Source organism: Enhydra lutris, unplaced genomic scaffold (genome assembly GCF_002288905.1).
Source record: "Enhydra lutris kenyoni isolate GAN:26980312 unplaced genomic scaffold, ASM228890v2 scaffoldscaffold12, whole genome shotgun sequence".
NCBI lineage: Eukaryota > Metazoa > Chordata > Mammalia > Carnivora > Mustelidae > Enhydra > Enhydra lutris.
In genome coordinates, this window is record NW_019154096.1 from 10,232,976 (window position 1) to 10,254,001 (window position 21,026).

The 21,026-nt window shown below is 39.1% G+C and overlaps 1 protein-coding gene and 1 pseudogene across 4 annotated transcripts in view; one reads left to right on the plus strand and one right to left on the minus strand.

Annotated features, from left to right (window-relative positions):
• Positions 1–20,810, minus strand: part of LOC111144760 (protocadherin related 15) — an 817,855-nt gene extending 797,045 nt beyond the window's left edge. For all 4 annotated transcript variants that reach the window (XM_022499204.1, XM_022499203.1, XM_022499205.1 and 1 more), the window contains exon 1: positions 20,720–20,810. In XM_022499204.1, coding sequence (XP_022354912.1) covers positions 20,720–20,810 — 91 coding nt within the window. The remainder of the gene's footprint in view (positions 1–20,719) is intronic.
• Positions 5,261–5,839, plus strand: LOC111144762 (annotated as a pseudogene).
• Positions 20,811–21,026: the final 216 nt, after the last annotated feature.

Here is a 21,026-nt window from a genome sequence, read left to right on the forward strand (position 1 = left end):
TCAGATTCTGGAAAATAGCATGTGGAATGTTTGGGGAGGTTTTACTCTTTTTATCCCAAGTAGGATAGTAAATTATCTGGTGTGTGTCATGAACTCAATAACTATGGTATTGAAACAATCAAGTTTCAGGATATCGTCAGCCCATTTTACTCAGCACCATGGACATAAGAGGTTATATATAGATCTATATATATAGATCTATATATAGAACATCTGAAGCAGGCAAGGACCTACTACATCAACAATATCCAGGTCACTTTGACTAACTAGTTTATTACAAAAATCTCCTATGAAAGAGTTATTTTCAATTAATCTGTTCATGTAACAGATGAGGAAAGTGTTTCCCAGACAGGGGAAGTGACTTTTTTCAAGATCATTCATCTTATGTCTTCTCAAATCTTAGCCTTGTCAATGCTGGATATCCTCTTGGCAAAATAGTCTTATATAAGTGGTCTTAGTTATTGATCCTCTGCTATCAAAGTCACTGAGGGGATCACCTCAGTCCTATGATTTCCAGGAAGCACTGTGCCTCACTGTTGTCCATACTGAGACTCTCTCTCACTGTTCACAATTTTGCAACTCTTCAAGCATCAAAGTGATATTTTATGGGAGAAGATATTTGCAAGTGACATATCAGATAAAGGGCTAATATCCAAAATCTATAAAGAACTTATCAAACTCAACACCCAAAAAACAAACAAAAAATCCAGACAAGAAATGGGCAGAAGACATGAACAGACATTTTTCCACAGAAGACATCCAGATGGCCAAGAGACACATGAAAAAATGCTCAACATCAGTCATTACCAGGAAAATACAAATTAAAATCGTAATGAGATACCACCTCTCATCTGTCGCAATGGCCAAAATTAAAAGCTCAGGAAAGAACAGATATTGGTGAGTATGTGGAGAAAGGGGACCCTTTCTTATATTACTGGTGGGAATGCAAACTGGTACAACCATTGTAGAAAACAGTATGGAGATTCCTCAAAAAGTTCAAAATAGATCTACCCTATGACCTGGCAATTGTACTACTACTTTGGATATTTACCCAAAGGATACAAATATAGTGATTTGAATGAATTAATGCATCCAAATGTTTCTAACAGCAGTGCTAAACTGCTAAACTATGGAAAGAGCCCAGATGTCCATCAACAAATGAATGGATAAAAAAGATGTGGTATACACAGATAACAGAATATTACTCAGTCATCAAAATGAAGGAAATCTGGCCATTTGCAATGACTTGGATGGAACTAGAGGTTATTGTGCTAAGTGAAATAAGCCAGTCAGAGAAAGACAAATACATATTATTTCACTCAGATGTGGAACTTAAGGAACAAAACAGATGAACATAGGGGAAGGGAAGGAAAAATAAGATAAAAACAGAGAGGCAGGCAAACTATAAGAGACTCTTAACTTTAGGAAATGAAATAGGGTTGCTGGAGGGAAGGTGGGTAGGGAATGGGATAACTGAGTGATGGACATTAAGGAGGACATGTGATGGAGTGAGCACTGGGTGTTATGTGCAACTGATGTAAATTCTATCTCTGAAACTAATAATACACTATATGTTAACTTAATCAAATTTATTTTTTAAAGTGATATTTTATTCACAGAGGTGCTTAATATCTTCATGTTATTCTGGTTCTTCCTGGAGGTGGGGGACTACTTCATTCTTCCCTCTGTGTCACATTTTATAACTTTCATAATGCAATAGAGCTACTTAGACTCTAGGGATTCAGGGTCTCTCTCTCTCTCACACACACACACACACACACACAAATTTTTTTTCAGCTTCTTACAACCATAAGTTTTAGACATACATTCATGAGACTAGGCTGGGGCACCAAATTCAAGGAGAAACTATGCATTTCACCCTTATATTTGATTACAATCTAATGAGTATGTTCAGAAGAAGAGGCTATGGTCTACATACTTGACAGATTTGTAAATTAGATTTTTCTTTCAAAACTGAAATTTGAACTGTGGGGAAAGAAATCTGTCCCAGGAATCTCTGCACAGTGTTAATATACCTGGAGTATATTTGGTTGTCTTCAGTAAGGGCATTTAATAATAATTAAAATCCTAATGTTCTCAAGTAAAAATTCACATGAATAGGAACAATAGAGGAAAAAGGGGGAAATGAGATAACTAATGGGATTAGGATGGTGCCCAGCTTCCGTTTTGCATACTTGTGTCCCTATAACAGAGGGCCTGCTGTCCTTTATCCCTTGCATCCCTTGAGGAGAACAAATACTGCTATGGAGTATTTTAATCTTTCAAAATTAATAGTCATATTTGATATTTCCCTACTGAATTACACAAATATGGAAAATTATACACGATCATTTTCCTTATATTTAATTTAAAATTCACATATATGCATTTATTAATAAAATTTATTAATAAACCATTAATATTATCGATAAATTTATTATAATTTATTAATGATTGATAAATTATAAATAATATATAATGCAGTCTCCACAAAACTTAAAATTATTTTAAATTTCCATAGTTCGTAACACAATGTATAGAAATTCAGACAAACATGACTTCAAAGAATGAGTCTATGAGGATGAATACACATATCCTTTGGTCTTAGATTCTTAAAATCTTATTTGATCAATGGGTTAAGAGTTAAAAGGTATTTCTGTAAGCAGAATTTAAATTTTCTCCTATTATGATACTAAAAGGGAAGTAAAAGGCCTTCAAACTCTAAATTTTTAGAGAAAAATTCTGCATTCTAGGATGGTAGATAGATGTTCCATTATTTCTCCATCATTTTGATTTCAAGTGGTAGTTTTGACAAATTAAATACCAATGTCTTTTTCTTCCTTGAGAGAAAAATTATGTTGATTATTCTTTGTAGGAATATCCAATATATAATTGTTATCTTACCAATTATATATTTTAATATACCAATTGTTACCTTACCAGTTGTATACTGGACATTCCTATAGAGAAAAACAAACAGTTCATTAAATTGTATACAACATTGAGTAGAGGATCCAGAGAGCCATCAAAGTTAAACTTTTTTTTCAACAAAACACAAAATCAAAATAATTGTAAAAATTGATAATTTTCTACCACACTGGTGATTTTTTCAAAAATCATAGCAAAGCATTGAAGGTTACTATTTTTGTTGCAAAAATTTAACATCATTCTGAATCAACTAATTTCTCTTTCAAACTCAATTTGCTCGCAACTAAACTCAAGATCTCTCTTCTAACTGTGGACTTTTCAGGGGTTCTGTCTCAGTGAATGGTCCTGCTCTTGGGACTACTTACTTCAGCTTTGTTTCCCTTTACTCTCCTCCTTCTTGGTTTTTAATAAATCATACATGATGTGTGCATGTGTATATGTATACATATATACATATTATATATATATGATATGAATATATATATACATATACATAGTATATATATATATTTTCCTCTCTTCCCTCCTGGTTTTTAATAAATCATATATCATGTGTGCGTGTGTGTGTGTGTGTGTGTGTGTGTATATATATACATACATTATATATTTTTTTTCTTTTTTTTTCTCCCAATCTCTCCATCAGTCTCTATATATAGTTTCCTTCCCTAGCTAATCCAACCCCCTCATCGTTTAAACCACCACTATCTTCTGCTTGGACTATGCCACAGATGTGTATCTTGTCTATGTGTTATTTTCTCTATCAGATGTTACAGGAATTCATTCTTCCCACTAGATCTAGTGATCTGTCTTAGAACAAATGGGATCATGTTGTCACACCTTCCCTTCTACTCTCACCCGTTTTTTTTTTTTCTTTTCCTTCTAAAGATTTCATTTATTTATTCAACAGAGAAAGAGAGAGAGAGATTGAGTGCCCACAAGCAAGGGGAGTGGCAGAGGACAAGGGAGAAGCAGACTCCCTGCTGAGCAGGGAGCTTGATGCAGGGTTTGATTCCAAGATCCTGGGTTCATGACCTAAGCCAAAGGCAGATGCTTATCTGACTGAATGACCCAGGCGCCCTGCTCCTGCTTTTAAAATTCCAATGGCTTCACTTATAATTAAATCTAAAATTATCACTATTACCATCTGTAAACCTTGGTCCTTGCAGTTCCATTAGCATTTGATTTACACTGACCTTCATTCAGATTCTTTGTCATACTGTGCTTACTTCTGATCACAGGGCCATACACATTATTCCCTCCATCTGGAACAAACGCCTTGCCCCAACACTTTTTATAGTACCTGGCATATAGTAGCAATCCTTCAAAAGTGTGTTGAATGAATAAATAAATAAATGAGTAGTGACTAAAGTGATTAGTGCCTCAGATATATTACATAGGTGTTGGCAGATATTTAATGACTTCTAGAAAAAACATTCAGTATCAGAGATGCTGTGATTCATAGAAAATTCATTTCTCTGACTGAAGCAATGATGATTATGTCTCAAACCAATAGTAATCATAATGGGTCAGTTTAGAGGTACCAGTACATTTTGCATGATCTTATTTCCTTATATTTAAAAAAAAAAATCCACTGAAACTAAACAAAAAGCCAAAAATGCATATTCGGTAATACCCAAAATATATTTCCTATACAAGTATCAGTCTTTCCTAAAGTGACTTTGGCCCAAGTGTATATCTTGTAAATATCTACTGTAACCATCCGATGAGAAGGAAGAGAAGGGATGGTGATAAAGTTAGACAGACCTATAGTGACATGCTTTTTTTTTCTTCTCATTTATTTTAAGAGCTTCTCTTCAAATAACTTTTTATATCAAACCTGTTCAAAATGATTTCTAAATCTCAAACCTGAAAGAATATTCACAAAATACTTAAGAAATGCATTTCAGAAGTACCAGCAAAGATATTTCCTTTTTTCCTAATTTTAGATAATGAAATTCTATAATAGAATGCAATTGATCAGTGTAATTTGCTAATATGTTCGAATGAATGTGTCACCAAATTTGCCATACACACAGCACACAGAAAAGAGAGTCTATTTTGAGATTCTGTGAAGTTGGAATGTAGTTTTCCCTTTGTGCATACTTTTGAAATTCATTTGCTCCTCTACATCTTTCATTGAAGATAGTGAATTATGTACATATGTACATATGTATGTACGTATTTATACAGACTCCCCGCCCCCCCCCCCGTTAGAGCAATATATCTTTGTAATTTGGTATAGTTCCAAAAATTTCCATTTAAAATATGGGTGTAGAGGTCTTCTTCCTGACTGGTCTTTGGTGTGTTCTGTTTCAAATCTGCCAATAGAAAGATGTCTTCAGGAAATGCCAAAATTGAGCACCTTGTCCCCAACTTCAAAGCCAAGGCTGTTACGCTAGATGGCCCATTCAAAGACATCAGCCTCTCTGACTACAAAGGAAAATATGCTGTGTTCTTTTTTCCTCTTGACTTTATCTTTGTGTGCCCCCATAGAGATCATCGCTTCCAGTGACAGGGCAGAAAGATTTAAGAAAGTCAAGTGTCAAGTGATTGGTACTTCTGTGGGTTCTTGTTTCCATCACCTGGTGTAGATCACCATACCCAAGAAACAAGGAGGACAGGGACCCGTGAACATTCGCTTATATCACACCCCAAGTGTACCATCCTTCAGGACTATGGAGTCTTAAAGGCTGATGAAGACATCTCATGCATTTTTATCATTGATGATAAAGGCATCCTTCCACAGATCGCTGTGAAGACCTCGCTGTTGGTCGCTCTGTGGTTGAGAGTCAGACTAGTTGAGTTTCCTGAAAACCATGGGGAAGTGTGCCCAGCTGGCTGGAAGCCTGGCAGTGATACCATCAAGCCCGCTGTCCCAAAGAGCAAAGAATATTTCTCTAAGCAGAAGTGAATCCTGGTTTTGTTGACTGTTTCCTTTGCTGTGCAGAAGCTTTCGATCTTGATGAAGTCCCAAAAGCTCATCTTCGTTTTTGTTTCTTTTGCCTTTGGAGACATATCTTGAAAGAAGTTGCTGTGGCTGATATCGAAGAGGTTACTGCCTATGTTCTCCTCTAGGATCCTGATGGATTCTTGTCTCACGTTGAGGTTTTTTATCCATTTTGATGGGGGGTGGGAGGTTGGAGGAACCAGGTAGTGGGTATTAGAGAGGGCACAGATTGCATGGAGCACTGGGTGTGGTGCAAAAACAATGAATACTGTTATGCTGAAAAGAAAAAAAAATGGAATAGGGAAAAAATCAAACTGCCCTCACTGTGTCTTGTTTGCAGTGGCACTATATGCAAAAATACTTTCAACAATAAAGAACTTGAGACCCGGGGTGCCTGGATGGCTCAGTGGGTTAAAGCCTCTGCCTTCAGCTCAGGTCATGACCCCAGCGTCCTGGGATTGAGCCCCACATCGGGCTCTCCGCTCAGCAGGGAACCTGCTTCCTCCTCTTTCTCTCTCTACCTGCCTCTCTGCCTACTTGTGATCTCTCTGTCAAATAAATAAATAAAATCTTTAAAAAAAAAAAAAGAACTTGAGACCCATGGTGCTATTAAAAAAAAAAAAAAGAAGAAGAAGAAGTGAACCCTGGGCCATTTTAGGGCCAAGCTGCCATAAGCGGCCATGAAAAATCTCTTTTGTACTATTATCCATGTTAACACTCAAGACTTTAGACTCAGTGCAGGTATGGTATGGGACAGGACAGGCCCTTCCTGTAGGAGCTGAGGAGGCCAGATTTTCTTCCTCTGGAGAGAACGGCCTAAGCTGTGCTCTGGGGCGGGCTGACTGAGCTGCACAGTAGTGGGGCATCACTTTTGATCTTTCATTGTTGTTGCTAAACTTGAACTCAGAAAAAAAAATGTAAAGAAAGAAGATGCGGTGTAGGAATCACATAAGCATAAAATTCTGACTGAGATTCAGTTGTTTCCAAACCCTACTGAATATGCTTTTCATATTCTAAGTCATTGATTTTTAAAAAAACCTATTCATTATTTATTTACTCTACCAAAACATGTCAGCAATCTTAAATTGCAGTATTTCATATCACCCTGCATTCTGCCAGGTCAACAAGGAGTACCATTATCTGACACTTCCCTATTTGACACCTCACTGTCTTGAGGGGATGTGGTTGAACCTTTTCTGTTTTTGAAGTGCTTTCTCATAAGTTTCTAGTTATTCGTTTTTCTTGAATTAATTAATTTATTTGAGAGACAGAAAGCGTGCAGGGAGAGGCAGAGGGAGAGACTCTTCAAGCAACTCCCCACAGAGACTGATGGGGAGCCTTGATCCCATGACCCTAAGATCACAAAACCAGGAGTTGGGTGCTTCACCCACTGAGGCACACAGGCGCCCCAGTTTCTAGTTATTCTTATCAGCAGTGCCATCACTGGCCAGTTGTTCCTTGCAGTAATCTCTACCGATGGGATCGGGCTTGTAGAAAATCCAGAATTCAAGAGTTTCTTTGCAAGGCTGTTTGCGTTATGTCACTTTTAATGTGAGCACGACCACAGCCCTTGGAAAACTTTTGAAGACTTTTCAGTAAATAGAAGCTGATTTTCATATGATTTGATTACATAAGTTAGCTTGTGTGTGTGTGTTTGTGTGTATGCGTGTGTGAGGGGGTGTATGTTATGGAATGAGGCACTTAATATCATACGACAAACACAAATACATTGTGATTGCCTTCAAACGTCACACATTTTGGGAGATCTGCTCCCAAAGCCACAGTGAACCTGGCTAAGAAAAGGGACTTCTGTTGGTAGGAATGCAAGTTGGTGCAGCCACTTTGGAGAACACTATGGAGATTCCTCAAGAAATTAAAAATAGAGCTTCCCTATGACCCTGCCATTGCACTACTGGGTATTTACCCCAAAGATACAGATGTAGTGAAAAGAAGGGCCATCTGTACCCCAATGTTTCTAGCAGCAATGGCCATGGTTGCCAAACTGTGGAAAGAACCAAGATGCCCTTCAACGGACAAATGGATAAGGAAGATATGGTCCATATACACTATGGAGTATTATGCCTCCATCAGAAAGGATGAATACCCAACTTTTGTAGCAACATGGACGGGACTGGAAGAGATTATGCTGAGTGAAATAAGTCAAGCAGAGAGAGTCAATTATCATATGGTTTCACTTATTTGTGGAGCATAACAAATAACATGGAGGACAAGGGGAGATGGAGAGGAGAAGGGAGTTGAGGGAAATTGGAAGGGGAGGTGAACCATGAGAGACTATGGACTCTGAAAAACAATCTGAGCGTTTTGAAGGGGCAGGGGGTGGGAGGTTGGGGGATCCAGGTGGTGGGTATTGGAGAGGGCATGGATTGCATGGAGCACTGGGTGTGGTGCAAAAACAATGAATACTATTACGCTGAAAATAAATTAAAAAAAAAAAAAAGGACTTCTGTTGTCAGATGGGAGGGAGCTGGGGAGCTCTCAGTGACCAGTACCAACTGCCTGTGTGGGCTCAGGTCCAGTGCCCACAGGTCACTAAGGAGTCCTGTGTTGTTGTTGTTTTCTCCCCCTGAGACCATATCTCACTTTACATATTTAAATGAACTCCCTTGGAACTGATAATTTCACAGATGCTATTTGGCAAAGGTCCTAGTTTGAATTTAAATCTTACAAATTTAGAGATGCGATTGAAAATGTTTTCAAACTTCATTATCATTGGAAATGAAATCGGAGGGCATCTCTTCTAAGGCGCTCATTTGATAATAGAAGGAAACTTTAGAGGTATTGCAGTGTGTGCACTCTGGGAGTTTTTTCTTTCTTTTTCCCTAAGATGCTATCCTAATTCTTTTCTGCAATAAATGAGACTGAAAGTCCAGTTGTGATAACCTTTTAAATGTAGACCAAAGTGTTAGGAATATGAAGTGACTAAAGCCAAGAAAGTGCTTGTTGTACTTTCTGGAATATAAATTACCTACAGGGAGGGAGAAAGATAACAAAACAAGAGCAAGTGCTAGGAGAGGAGGGGGGAAATGAGTGAGTGAAGGAGAGAGAGGGAAGGTCAGTAAGAGGGCAAGGGGAGGAGTGAGAGAGAGGGAGAGAGGGACAGAGAGAAGACAAAGAAACAGGAAAGAGAACAAATAAGGAAGGAGGAGAGGGCTGGGAAAATGTAGGAAACAAAACACAAAGAAGAAAGCATTGAGCACCATCTCCCATGAGTGAAGGTCAATGCATAAACAATGAATCCTGGAACATTGAAACAAAAACAAAGAAAGAGTAGGTATAAGGAACTAAAGGAAGTTCCTGTACATAAAAAGGAACTATTCAAAACTGGCAGAGTTGAAGGTGGTAGAGAAATAAGAGAAAAATATGGAAAAGGTAGAGATAGCCAAATGCTTACTGGGTTTCTCTTCTCCCAGATGCCATAATAAGCACAGCGAAAAAATCCACAGGCTCCATGTGCAGGAAACCCTGCAGAGAAGTATAGTACCCCAAAAGAAGTATGGTGAAAGTGTATGATATTTCTATGGAGGGTGTGGTCCATTTAATATGTTGCAGGTGATTGTGTATGTGCATTATTGTTTTCAGGCAAATAGAACCCAAATAAATACTGAATAATTATGAGGAAACCTGAAGTCTACCTTAATTGGAAAATGGAAAATTATTCTATACCAAAGTGCATGTATTAATCACTGCCCATATGCTAGGAAGCCTCATGAGCCATTCCCAGGCATCACGTCAGTTAATTCCACCAGCAGTCCAGTCAGGCTACCATTACCCTTGTTGAAGAGATGGAGATCTGAGTCTGAGGGAGGTTACATCACTCATCAAAATGCCTCCATTGATTGTGTCAGAAGTTGGAGAAGGTCTGTCTGATTCCCAAGCCCATGCTTTAACCACTCCTTCCATCTCTGCACACCACCAAGGAGTATCCTCTGTTAATCCTCCCACGTTCCCCTTCGCTCGGACTGCACACACAATGCATCGTGTATCAGGTTTGAATCTATTGCAGCTTGTCACTCATTTTCCAAGTAACTCAAAACTATCTCACTCTAAAAATCTTTCTAGGACTTTCGCAGACTTCGACACACTTTGAAGAATGACATCCTTTTAACTCCCGCCCTTCACAACCTACAGTATATTGACTTATACTTGTAATCTGTTTGTTCCTTGTATTGATGTTCTGTACGAACTAGGCTGTAGCATTCATGAGGTCCAAAAAATGTACCTTATTGATGTTTGCATCTCCAGAACTTAGCAAGAAACTGGTACATCAGAGATGTTAAAACATATATATTGAATAAATGGACAATAGGGATTGATCATAGTGCCATGATTCTCTAAGGTTCCATGGATCAGGGTCTGTATTATCCAACTTTCTTGAGTCCTGTAGCACTCTGTCCTAAGGCTTTGAAATATAGTAGTTCAGGCTGTGCCAGTTTGAGCCATGCTGCCTGAAGTAGGATCATGGCCCTAAGATGTAGGAGACCCATGACCTGAACCAAGACAGTTTGCTATCCTTAGAGCTTCAATTTCCTCATCTGTAAGATAGGAATAATAATAGAATTTATCTCATGGGGTTCTTGTGCAGTTTAAATAAGAAGAGAATATATACATTGCTGAAAATTCCTTTTTTCTTCTTGCTCTTCTAGAAATCTGGCTCTTTGCAAAGATTGTATTTTTCTATAGCACCAGCAACCTATTTAAACATGCACACACACACACACACACATATCATGTGTATTATATGTATATAAGCAATGTAACTCAAGTGTGTAGTATGTATGCATCTGGCACTCAGAAATCACTTAGTTGCGATTAACAGAAATCTGATGTGCACATAATAGAAGTTGCATATGCTTGCTCTACCTGAATAGACAAATGGATGAATGAATATAATATACACAATGCATTATTAATATTTTTTAAAATGCTGTTTTCTTTTCCCTGTGGGGATACCATCCCAAGTGCCTCCTGTGTACCCAGCAGAGCTGCCATGGCCCAGGGCTGGATCCAGCCCCATGCAGTGTGGAGTTGGCAAGGCCTTGTCTGCACCCTGTCTCAGGTTCAGTTTGAAGAGAGCTCATCAGTATTCCATGTGTTCAACAGAGACACTTAATAAACTCAGAGTAGCAGGACAGTCATCACTGAACAGTCTAATTGAGTGGCCCTGAGGGGCAGTAGAAGGTCTTACATGAGCAGAAAAGATGAGTGGCATGAGCTGGGCTGCTGATCCAGGAATCAGTGCCACCGTGGGATCCACCAACGTTGTGAACAAATGCCCAGAAGGGCGACTGAGAACTGGAGAAAAGAAAGGCGAGAAGCACACTGGAGGGAAGGATGGGTTCAGTTTGAGTTTTCCATGGACTTGGCTCAGTGACACGTTATGATGGTGTCAATGACCGCTGAATCTCTCAAAAATCACACATATATACACATAGAGCTTGCCTAAATAGGTTTCCCAACAGGATGCAAAAACCCACAAAACAGAAACAAACAAACCAAAAATACCTGGCTGTGGGCAGCATCTCCCTAGCACAGGTGTCTATGGATTGTTTTTGTCCCCACGTCAATGTTGAGCAACGCCCGAGAAATCAAACGCTCATTAAGTATGTTTCTGAATTGCTGTTTGAACCCTAGTTGCTCTTCTTGAACTGCATCAACCTACTCTACATTGTTGAAAGAGACATTTCATCTCTCTAATATTTTCTCTAATTTCAGTGTTTACTTATTTCAATAACCTCTAATTGGGTCATTCTGTCAAGGGCTGAGAAAAGTAAATGAGACAGTTTCTGTCTTCAGCAATTTATAATCTCAACATAAAACAAATGTTAGGTGATGTGTTGGAATATAAAGAGGGGAGAGAGGTATTATTTTTTTCAACTTGATTGCAGTGTAACTGACAAAAATTTTACCGAGGTAAGGAGCACGGTGTGGTGTCTGGATACTTACCCATTGCAAAATGATGGCCATAATCAACCCAAATAACACAAGCCATCAACCTGCACAGCTATCTTATTTCTGTGTTTACTTGGCTGTGTATTTGTGGATTGATGCATGTGTTTCTCTGTTTTGCCATGGTGAGACCGGTCAATATCTACTCTCTCAGAGCATTTCAAAAACACACTGCAGTGTTAGTAATGGTCACCGCCACACTGGATATTAGATCCCCAGGACTTGTTCCTCTGTACCCAGAAGTCTATACCCTTTGACCAACCCTTCCATGTTTAATTTTGATTGACTGTCATTAGCAACAACATCAAAGAATAATGAATAAGTTAGTATCAAGGAATAAACAGAATCTGAGTAAAACCTGGAAGGGAATATTAGATTCTGATGTCATGATAAAATAGCCCAGAGGCTAGTGACTGCACATGGACCTGAGGAAAAGGTCTGGTTTGGCCTTTGTCCCCTCCTAGTTACCACACCGGGAAGCAAGTTCACCTCTTCATGCCACTAGAGCCTCCTGACCTGGGGGTAGAGAGGAATAGAAGAGAACTGCTACATGGTTGTTCATATCACCTCCAGGACCTCCTGGAGTTATCCTGAAAATTAAACTAAGGAATGCAATGTACCTGGAGACTTGGTTAGTAAATGCTAAATAAATGTTGGTGGTTATTGTTAAGAGATAATGGTTTATACATAACATAAATGTTGATACACTTTCTGATTTCAACGAACTTGTTGAATATGCCGGGATGGTGTGTATGCAAATATGTAGGAACAGACCAGTGTCTGAGAAGGCACGGTATTAATACAGTCAGTTGCAAAAACTGAACACTACAAACATTGAGAAATAGCTTCTAGGGGTACCTTTCCCTTCCTCTGTCTCTGTCTCTGTTCATCTGTCTGTCTATCTCTCTCTCTCAAATACACACATACACACACACAAAACAAAAACAGACTGGGGATGTGGTCAGCTGGAGTTTCATGAATGGGAAGAGTGCATAGATGAGCCCAGGACAGATAGCGATCACAAACAAACACATGCTGTTTTGTTACCTTCGGATACATTAATACCTAATGTCTCCTGAATAAAATCATGATATAGTGCGCACAATCCCTGGTGTTGTGCCAAGAGACCTGTACACATCTGAAAACCCAGAACGCCAGCTCAGTGCACCACACTGCTTTCTCAAATTATATGGTCCTCAAGTTCCTTAACTTGGAAACTCAGAATCTGTCCTGTGCATAGTTCTTTACTATGTCTACCCTGAATTCTTCAGCAAATTTTCCACTGGTATTCTCCCAAAACCCAGACACTGCACTTAATTCTATTAATACACAGATCACATTGCATATTGACTATCACTGTCATTATTATACTTGGATGAAGATACTGCCTTGATTTTTAAAAGATTTTATTTATTTATTTGAGGGGGGCAGAAGGAGAGGGACAAACAGACTCCCCCTGAGGGAAGGAACCTGAGGTCATGACCTGACCCAAAGGCAGACATTTCACTGACAGAGCCCCCCAGGCACCCTGAGACTGCCTTACTGTCTTTTCTAGAGTTGATATACAATAAAATGTTAACTAAATAAGTGAATCAGAACATGTGGACCAAGGCAATGTGACCATACGTGCAGAGGGAGTGAAGGGAGAGGAATACTCTGTGCCAGAGAAGGAGGGTAGAAAATGACCACACTGTCAAAAAATATCAAAACTAATTCATTAAAAAATATAGCTCCCGGGGCACCTGGGTGGCTCAGTGGGTCAAGGCCTCTGCTTTCAGCTCAGGTCATGATCCCAGCATCCTGGGATCGAGCCCCACATCGGGCTCTCTGCTCAGCGGGGAGCCTGATTCCCCCCTCTCTCTCTCTCTGCCTGCCTTTCTGTCTACTTGTGATCTCTCTCTGTCAAATAAATAAGTAAAATCTTTAAAAATATATATTTATATATAGATCCTTATGGAAATATAAATAAGAGTGGGACACTTTCAAAACCACAAAAAAGGAAGAGGTAGAATGTTCACCAGGAAGAAGAAGGAGGCTGATATATAGACAATCAGAAAAAGTCAGTACAAAGAACCTCCAAAAAAAACAAAGTTGTAAGGAAGGTGGATCAATAGAGCTGCTTGCTAAAATGGTAGATTATAGGATTTGTCCAAGAAAGTAGCTGGTGGAGGCTTTAGAGAGCACAGTTATAGTAGGGTTATGAGAACAAGCAAATTGAAGCTTAAGGGAATTGGTGGAGAAGTGGTAACAGGAGAGATTTGACAGGAAAAGACCCAACTAAGAAAAACCACTGTACCATGAGCTGTATGCATCACTGATGACTTGAAACCACGCAGGGTTACGGTGACATTTTTGCTCAATCTCAATGTCTATTAAGGATACTTAAAGAGTTCTGTCTTTCATGCATTTCGTGCAATTAGGATATGAGTACTTTATTTTTCAATAGGTTCCAGTTTTCAGGTGTTAGAACCCTGCAGGGAAGTATCCACCTTACCAGTTACCGTTATTTTAGTCTGCAGTGCTAGGACACTGAATTAGACCTTCCCCTTCTTTTCCCTCTCTTCACAGGACAAATGGGGCATCTGAACTATTAGTACTTAGCAATTCCAGGTTATCTTGGAAATAACATGTGTATTAGAGAGAGAGAGAGAGAGAGAGAGAGAGAGCGCACGCAGGTGGGCACAGGTGAGTAGAAAGAGAATCTTCTAAGTACAATAATTGGTCTTCTCTTTATCAGAGCTCCCCCTCCCCCCAGTTATTTAGCTCTGGTTCTCCAGAGTATACAGATGGACTTTAAGTGAGCCATTTACTAGAGTATACAAAAGCCACAGAAGTAATCCTTCTCGGCACAAGGTCATAGCTTAAGAGTTTATATTTGAACTTGCTTACTGGACAATTGTTGCTGAAACAAACTACGTAAAAAGGTGTATGTTTTTCAAACCTTTACTCTAAAACAAAGTCCTGGGGGTGGGGGGAGTGCTTAACAAGGACCCAGGTGATGACTCATAGTCAGAAAAGAGGAGACAAGAAATGCAGGTGTGGGTATAATCTAAAAAGAGGACACAGCCAAGCTTTAGACTCAGAACGAAAACAAATACTATCAGATGGAATAAATTACAGACAAAAAGGTGTTTATAACATATGAAGTGAAAAACTTGCATAAGAATGCATGCTATGGTTCTTTGTCTGAAATGTGTATTAAAATGTGTGTTATGCAGGTAGATATGTCTGTGTGCGCACATGTATTTGCTCACTTTCTATGAATGCTGCCTTAAGAAATCAAATTTAAATGAGGGATGAAGATGTTTCACAGACAACATAGCTCATTGAAAACTTCTTATAATCTTCAATAATCATCTTTAGCTTAATTTGATTATAACTGAAAGAAACTAGGAGAAACGTTTGCACGATACTATGTCCAGAGAAAGATAATGTTGTCAAGAAGAAGACCACATGCATTACACTTAGAAATAGAATACTCAGGGGATATGGGATTTTTGAGAGATGTCCAGCATGATCCTGGCAGACAGGGGGTCCCACTGCAGCCCGTGATGTGGGTATAGTGCTATGGTAGCGTCCTCTTAACAGTATGGAAAAGCCGTGGAATAGGAGCCATTAAAACCGTCCCACTGCTCTGGCATAGCTGTTCCCTTTACTGAACCAACTCTACTTTCTTTGAGGCATCTCAAGTGGGGACCTGCCTTGCTTGGAAACTCAAGTGTTTCAGCTCTTTTGACAGAATCTCCTTATAATTATATTATCAGCATTGTAATTTATCAACCATTCTCTTCTAAGATTAATTAGCATGAGCCAAAGTCACTGAGGAAAACAAAGTTTCCAGGCTTGGCCTCAGACCTTAGATGGTCACACTCTTAATGGACCAGCATGCATATCCTCTCACTGACCTTCCACAGATTACAGAACAGAAAGCATGAAAATGAACCTGGAAACACTCCTCCAACTTCCTCCCCCACAACCCCCTACTTCACATGGACCAGGAAGCTCTCCAAGGAGAGAACATAGTCATGGATACTTTTCAGAATGAAGTGTAATTTAACAAAGCCTTCAAGGTGTTTGGTAAATTTGGAGAGACAAAAAAAAAAACAAAAAACAAAACAAAACAAAACAAATTTACAAGCACAGGGACACATAGTACTCCTTTATAAATAAATACGTAAGGTTATAAAAAAGAAGTATGATGATATACAAGTGATGAGAAGTAATAATAGCAACAAAGATTAACAGTTAATTGAACATTAGCCATATACCAAATGCTATGCGAAACTTTCCACTTGAGTTCTAAGAGTGAATATTTATTAATACTGTTATTTGTAAGGAAACAGGCTTAGGTACTGTGGTGTCTCAATGGCCTTTTAACCAGGGTCCCCTTCATGAGGTTGGGCTTATCTAGCAGCTCTCTTCAGGTCGCAGATGTGTACTGATTTACGTAGTAGCTCAAGAGCAAGGCAGAAGACATTTGTCTTCCAGCTAAATGCCAGAACAGCCAGGGAGAACCCTTTATTAAATAAATGCAAGCTGGTTCCCATAATGTGCTCGCACTTAGTGAATGTTTCTCTCTCTTACAGACAGATAGACAACCCCCCCCACCCATTGGTACACATACCTTCTAAAACTCCTCTGACTCTAAACTTAGTCACAATGTACAGATTGTAGTTTGTTTTTTAAACAGAGTTTTTTTTCCTGATTATAGATTTAATATGGACAATTTGAAAATTCAGAGGAAATCATACAACATAAAATAAAATATACCCATTGCCCATATATCATTTTCCCATTCTCTCTCTCTCTCTCTTTCAGGATTCATTCATGAACTCAAAATCAACTCAGAATCAATTATAACAGACCCTGTACACAACTTCGCTTATTTACCTCCCTGTGACTAGCACATTAGAATAAGAGACATCTTTTAGAGGCGTTTTTTCCCCCATCCCACACACACTTTAGCAGATGGCCCTGTTTCCTTCCTCCCGCGCCCCAGACTCCGCACAATCAATGTGGGATCAGGGCCCACGTCCCCATTCAAATAAACTTGTCAGTGCTCATAATGTGTGAAGCCACAAGTGAGAATATCAATTCCAATGCTATCTATGGGTAGAATGAGGTCATTAACTGAAAATGTATTATGTTCTTTTATTTTCTATCAGTTAGCTAAATTCTTACTTTTAAAATTTAATATAAGACAATCAATCTCACTGACACTATTAATGTTTGCTTAGATATAGTCATCCAACAAATGAAGTGTCCACTATGGGACAGACCAACTGCAAATTTTATTACTGAATCTAGAAACTTCTCCCAGCAATGTGAGTGAAAAATATGAAAAGATTCAAAACTTAGCCAAAATTTTCAAGTGAAAAAAAATGTGATATAAAGTATTTAAATAATAATTATATAATATATTTCCCTTAGAAGCAGTTCTATACATTTGGCTAATACCAGAATATTTTATTTCAGGATAACTCTCTTATGCCTAAAAGGAAAAAAAAAAAAAAAAGAGGAAACTGTTTTTCATTAAAAATCCAGAAGAATACTATTATTTCATATAAGAAAAACCTAGTCTTTTATCCTAATAGACTGTTATCCTAATAGCCTTATGGTAGTTTAAATTTTTTCTCCTTTATTTTTCTCTATTCAAAACTCCTCACCCTTTATTTGACCAGTTGCCAACTATCATAACAGGCCAATCCAACCAGCATTTTACCTAGGGCAAACTATTCTTTTCACTTTTCGCTTTCCTCACAGGTTTCAATCATGTTTAGGATGTCACCATTATCTTCCTTCCATCTAAGCTTCTATACCTGCATCCCCAAGCATTTGAGTTAAAAACACATTGCTTCAAGAAATTCTTACTGCATATTCCAGTTTAGTGCGATTTTATTTCTGAGTTCTGATTTATTCCTTCATTGTGTGGGCTCCCAATTTTATATAGTTTTTAAAAAATAGCGGGGCGCTTGGGTGGCTCAGTGGGTTAAAGCCACTCCGGTCATGATCCCAGAGTCCTGGGATCGAGCCCCACATTGGGCTCTCTGCTTGTTGGGGAGCCTGTTCCCCCTACCCCCCGCCTGCCTCTCTGTCTACTTGTGATCTCACTGTCAAATAAATAGATAAAATCTTTTAAAAAATACCAAGTATAAGAACAATTTTCAGCCACACATCACTAAACAACTGAATAACAGTGATGCCACAGCGTCCCTGATTGGGGGAAGTCAGAGAGAAGTGAAGACCTAGGGGGCGGGGCACCTAATGAAAAGACTGAGACACTGGCATGGGGTACATGGGAAGAAGCAAGGATGGAAGAGATGGGAGAAAGCACATAAAGGGAAGAGACTTCTATAAGACAGCATACAGAATTCATGCTTCTTTAAGGGCTCCAATCCCTTTGTCTTCCTGAAATCCAAGTGAGTCCGTGGGGGTGGAAGGAGGCTGAGCAGGGGTCTCACAGGGGGCCACCCCCACTTCAGTCCCCCAGGGGCAGGCCTCCTGCAGGCAGGCAGGGGGCAGGTGTGAGGCTGCACGTCGCTTCAGAAAGTAAATGATAAGGTAGCCAGCAGTTACCTGATCTTATTTTGGAGTCTATGTGAACACACTTAGCAAGAGCAAATGAGCTTATTAAGGAAACCAATCTACAGCATTCCTAGTTAAACCAGGAATCATTTTCTCTGATAACCTAAATTACATAGCTGAAAAGTACTGGGCCTGTGCCTTTCTAATGTGAGCAATGACATTGAAATCTTCCCCGTTCAGTGTGAACACTAAATATGAATAAAAATAGAATGCCTTATGACATAGAAAACGATCAATACAGATTTGTCATCTATTCCTGGGGCAAAATCATTTTTTCTTCCTTTTTTTTTTTAAAAGATTTTATTTATTTGAGAGGCAAGCGGGGAGAAGAGAGAGAGCCAGCATAAGCGGAGGTGGGGGGGAGGCAGAGGGAGAAGTAGACTTCCCCTAAGCAGGGAGCTTGACACAGGGCTGGATCTCAGGACCGTGAGATCATGACCAGAGCAGAAGGCAAAATGTTTAACCCACTGAGCCACCAGGCTCCCTTCCTGGGGCAAATTTAAAATATACCCTTTTAATAGAAAGTTATGCTCTTCTAAGTTTCATTGATATTTTTGCTTCAAAGCAGCAGTTACCGGGACACCTGGGTGGCTCAGTTGTTTGGGCGGCTGCCTTCGGCTCAGGTCATGATCCCAGTGTCCTGGGATCGAGTCCCACATTGGGCTCCTTGCTCGGCGGGGAGCCTGTTTCTCCCTCTGCCTCTGCCTACCACCCTGTCTGCTTGTGCTCACTCTTGCTCCTCTCTCTCTCTGACAAATAAATAAATAAAATCTTAAAAAAAAAAAAAAGTAGCAGTTACCTTATTTATTATGACACTTAAACATTTTATTTAGAATGTAGATTTGCGGTCACCAGAAATGGCAACAATATGAGCACTGAACTCAGACACACTTAAAGTAAGCAATGTGCTAATTAGCAACACTTTTCAAGGAATTAGGCTACTGACTATATGAAAATAGTTGCTGTTGCTAATTATTCTGCAAGTCTCCAAAGAGTCATATTTTTCTAACTATGAAAAATAGAAAATAGAAAGAATAGAAAATAGAAAGAAACTATTACTTCCAAGGAGTAAGAATGTCTTAATATGGGTGCAATTTGAATATTTTTTGTGATAAAAACAAATCAATTCATCTGTCTTCAGATCATTCAATTTAGCCAAGCAAAGCATAACAACTAATATTGATCCCATTCTTTGCTGCCACTAAGTGCAACCAGATAACAGGGCAACAGGGGTCAAGAGGGTCTGCTTGCCTCTGGCTGGGAACCCCAAATGCTGAACAAATGTAGGGTAAAAACAATGCAAAGGAAAAATAAAACTCAATTTTCTACACAGTGGACACATTTGTCCCTTTCTTCCTTCTATTGAACCTAAAGTATTATATATATCCTAACTCTTATTACGTGGTATTCAAAGCCAGATCCCTCTAATATTCATGTATCTAGGATATGCACATTCAGGACCCTGCAGACAGAATGTGTTAAATGGTCGAGCCTGATGACTAACATTTCTTTCTAAAGTGCCTGAATTACTGTTAGGAAATATCTTACAAACTCTAATGTCAAGTCTTTTACCATTTTTTTTTTTCTTTCCAAATAAAATGGTGCTGGATGAAATAACATAATACCCAGTTAAAAGTGCTAACAGTAAAATCACCTAAAATGTCTACTTTTGACCTCTTCAGAGACCTTATCTTATATGAAATTTTGGTGTATTTTGTATTCTTAAACTTTATCTGAACCATTGCTTCTGTCTATGCAAGGGTTAGTAAATAGTATTTAATGTTGTTGTTGTTTTTCCCCATAGCAATCACACATTTGCTTAGTGATAATGAGTAAGTGTTCAAAGGGAGGACTTCCTCTGGATTTTCTATCAAACCACAATCCTTATTAAGAAACAAGGTGCAGGGGCGCCTAGGTGGCTCAGTGGGTTAAGCCGCTGCCTTCGGCTCAGGTCATGATCTCAGAGTCCTGGGATCGAGCCCCACATCGGGCTCTCTGCTTGGCGGGGAGCCTGCCTCCTCCTCTCTCTCTGCCTGCCTCTCTGCCTGCTTGTGATCTCTCCCTGTCAAATAAATAAAATAAAATCTAAAAAAAAATATATTTAAGAAACAAGGTGCATCCAGAGGCCACTTTTGTAGGATTATTTTAATTAAAGTAAATTATTAAACACAGCCACTAACCTTTAAAAATGAACTACAAATGAACATTATTCACTGTGGTGTTATGATTCATTCTGCATCTAATAACAGAAACCCCAGCCAACACTCCAAGTCAGACTACAAGCAGGCTTACCGTCGTCATACTGGCCGAAGCAGATTGTGAAGAACGCTGTGAGAACAGTCCCTGAAGCTAACAGTTTCCAGAGATAAAGCTGTTGTAGCATCTTTTGTTGAATTCCACTCAAGGCTGATCTGAAATAACAGGAGAGGGAAGGAAACATGGGACAAGTTCATTGATCTGTGATAGGTAAACACAGCTGTCACAGCACAGAAAACCCTTAATGACTTCATAGGCAATAACCTGTGTCATACTCTCCATTAACAAAGTAACACACCTTTGTAATGCCCTGTAACTCTTTCCCACAGGGATTTGCAGACAA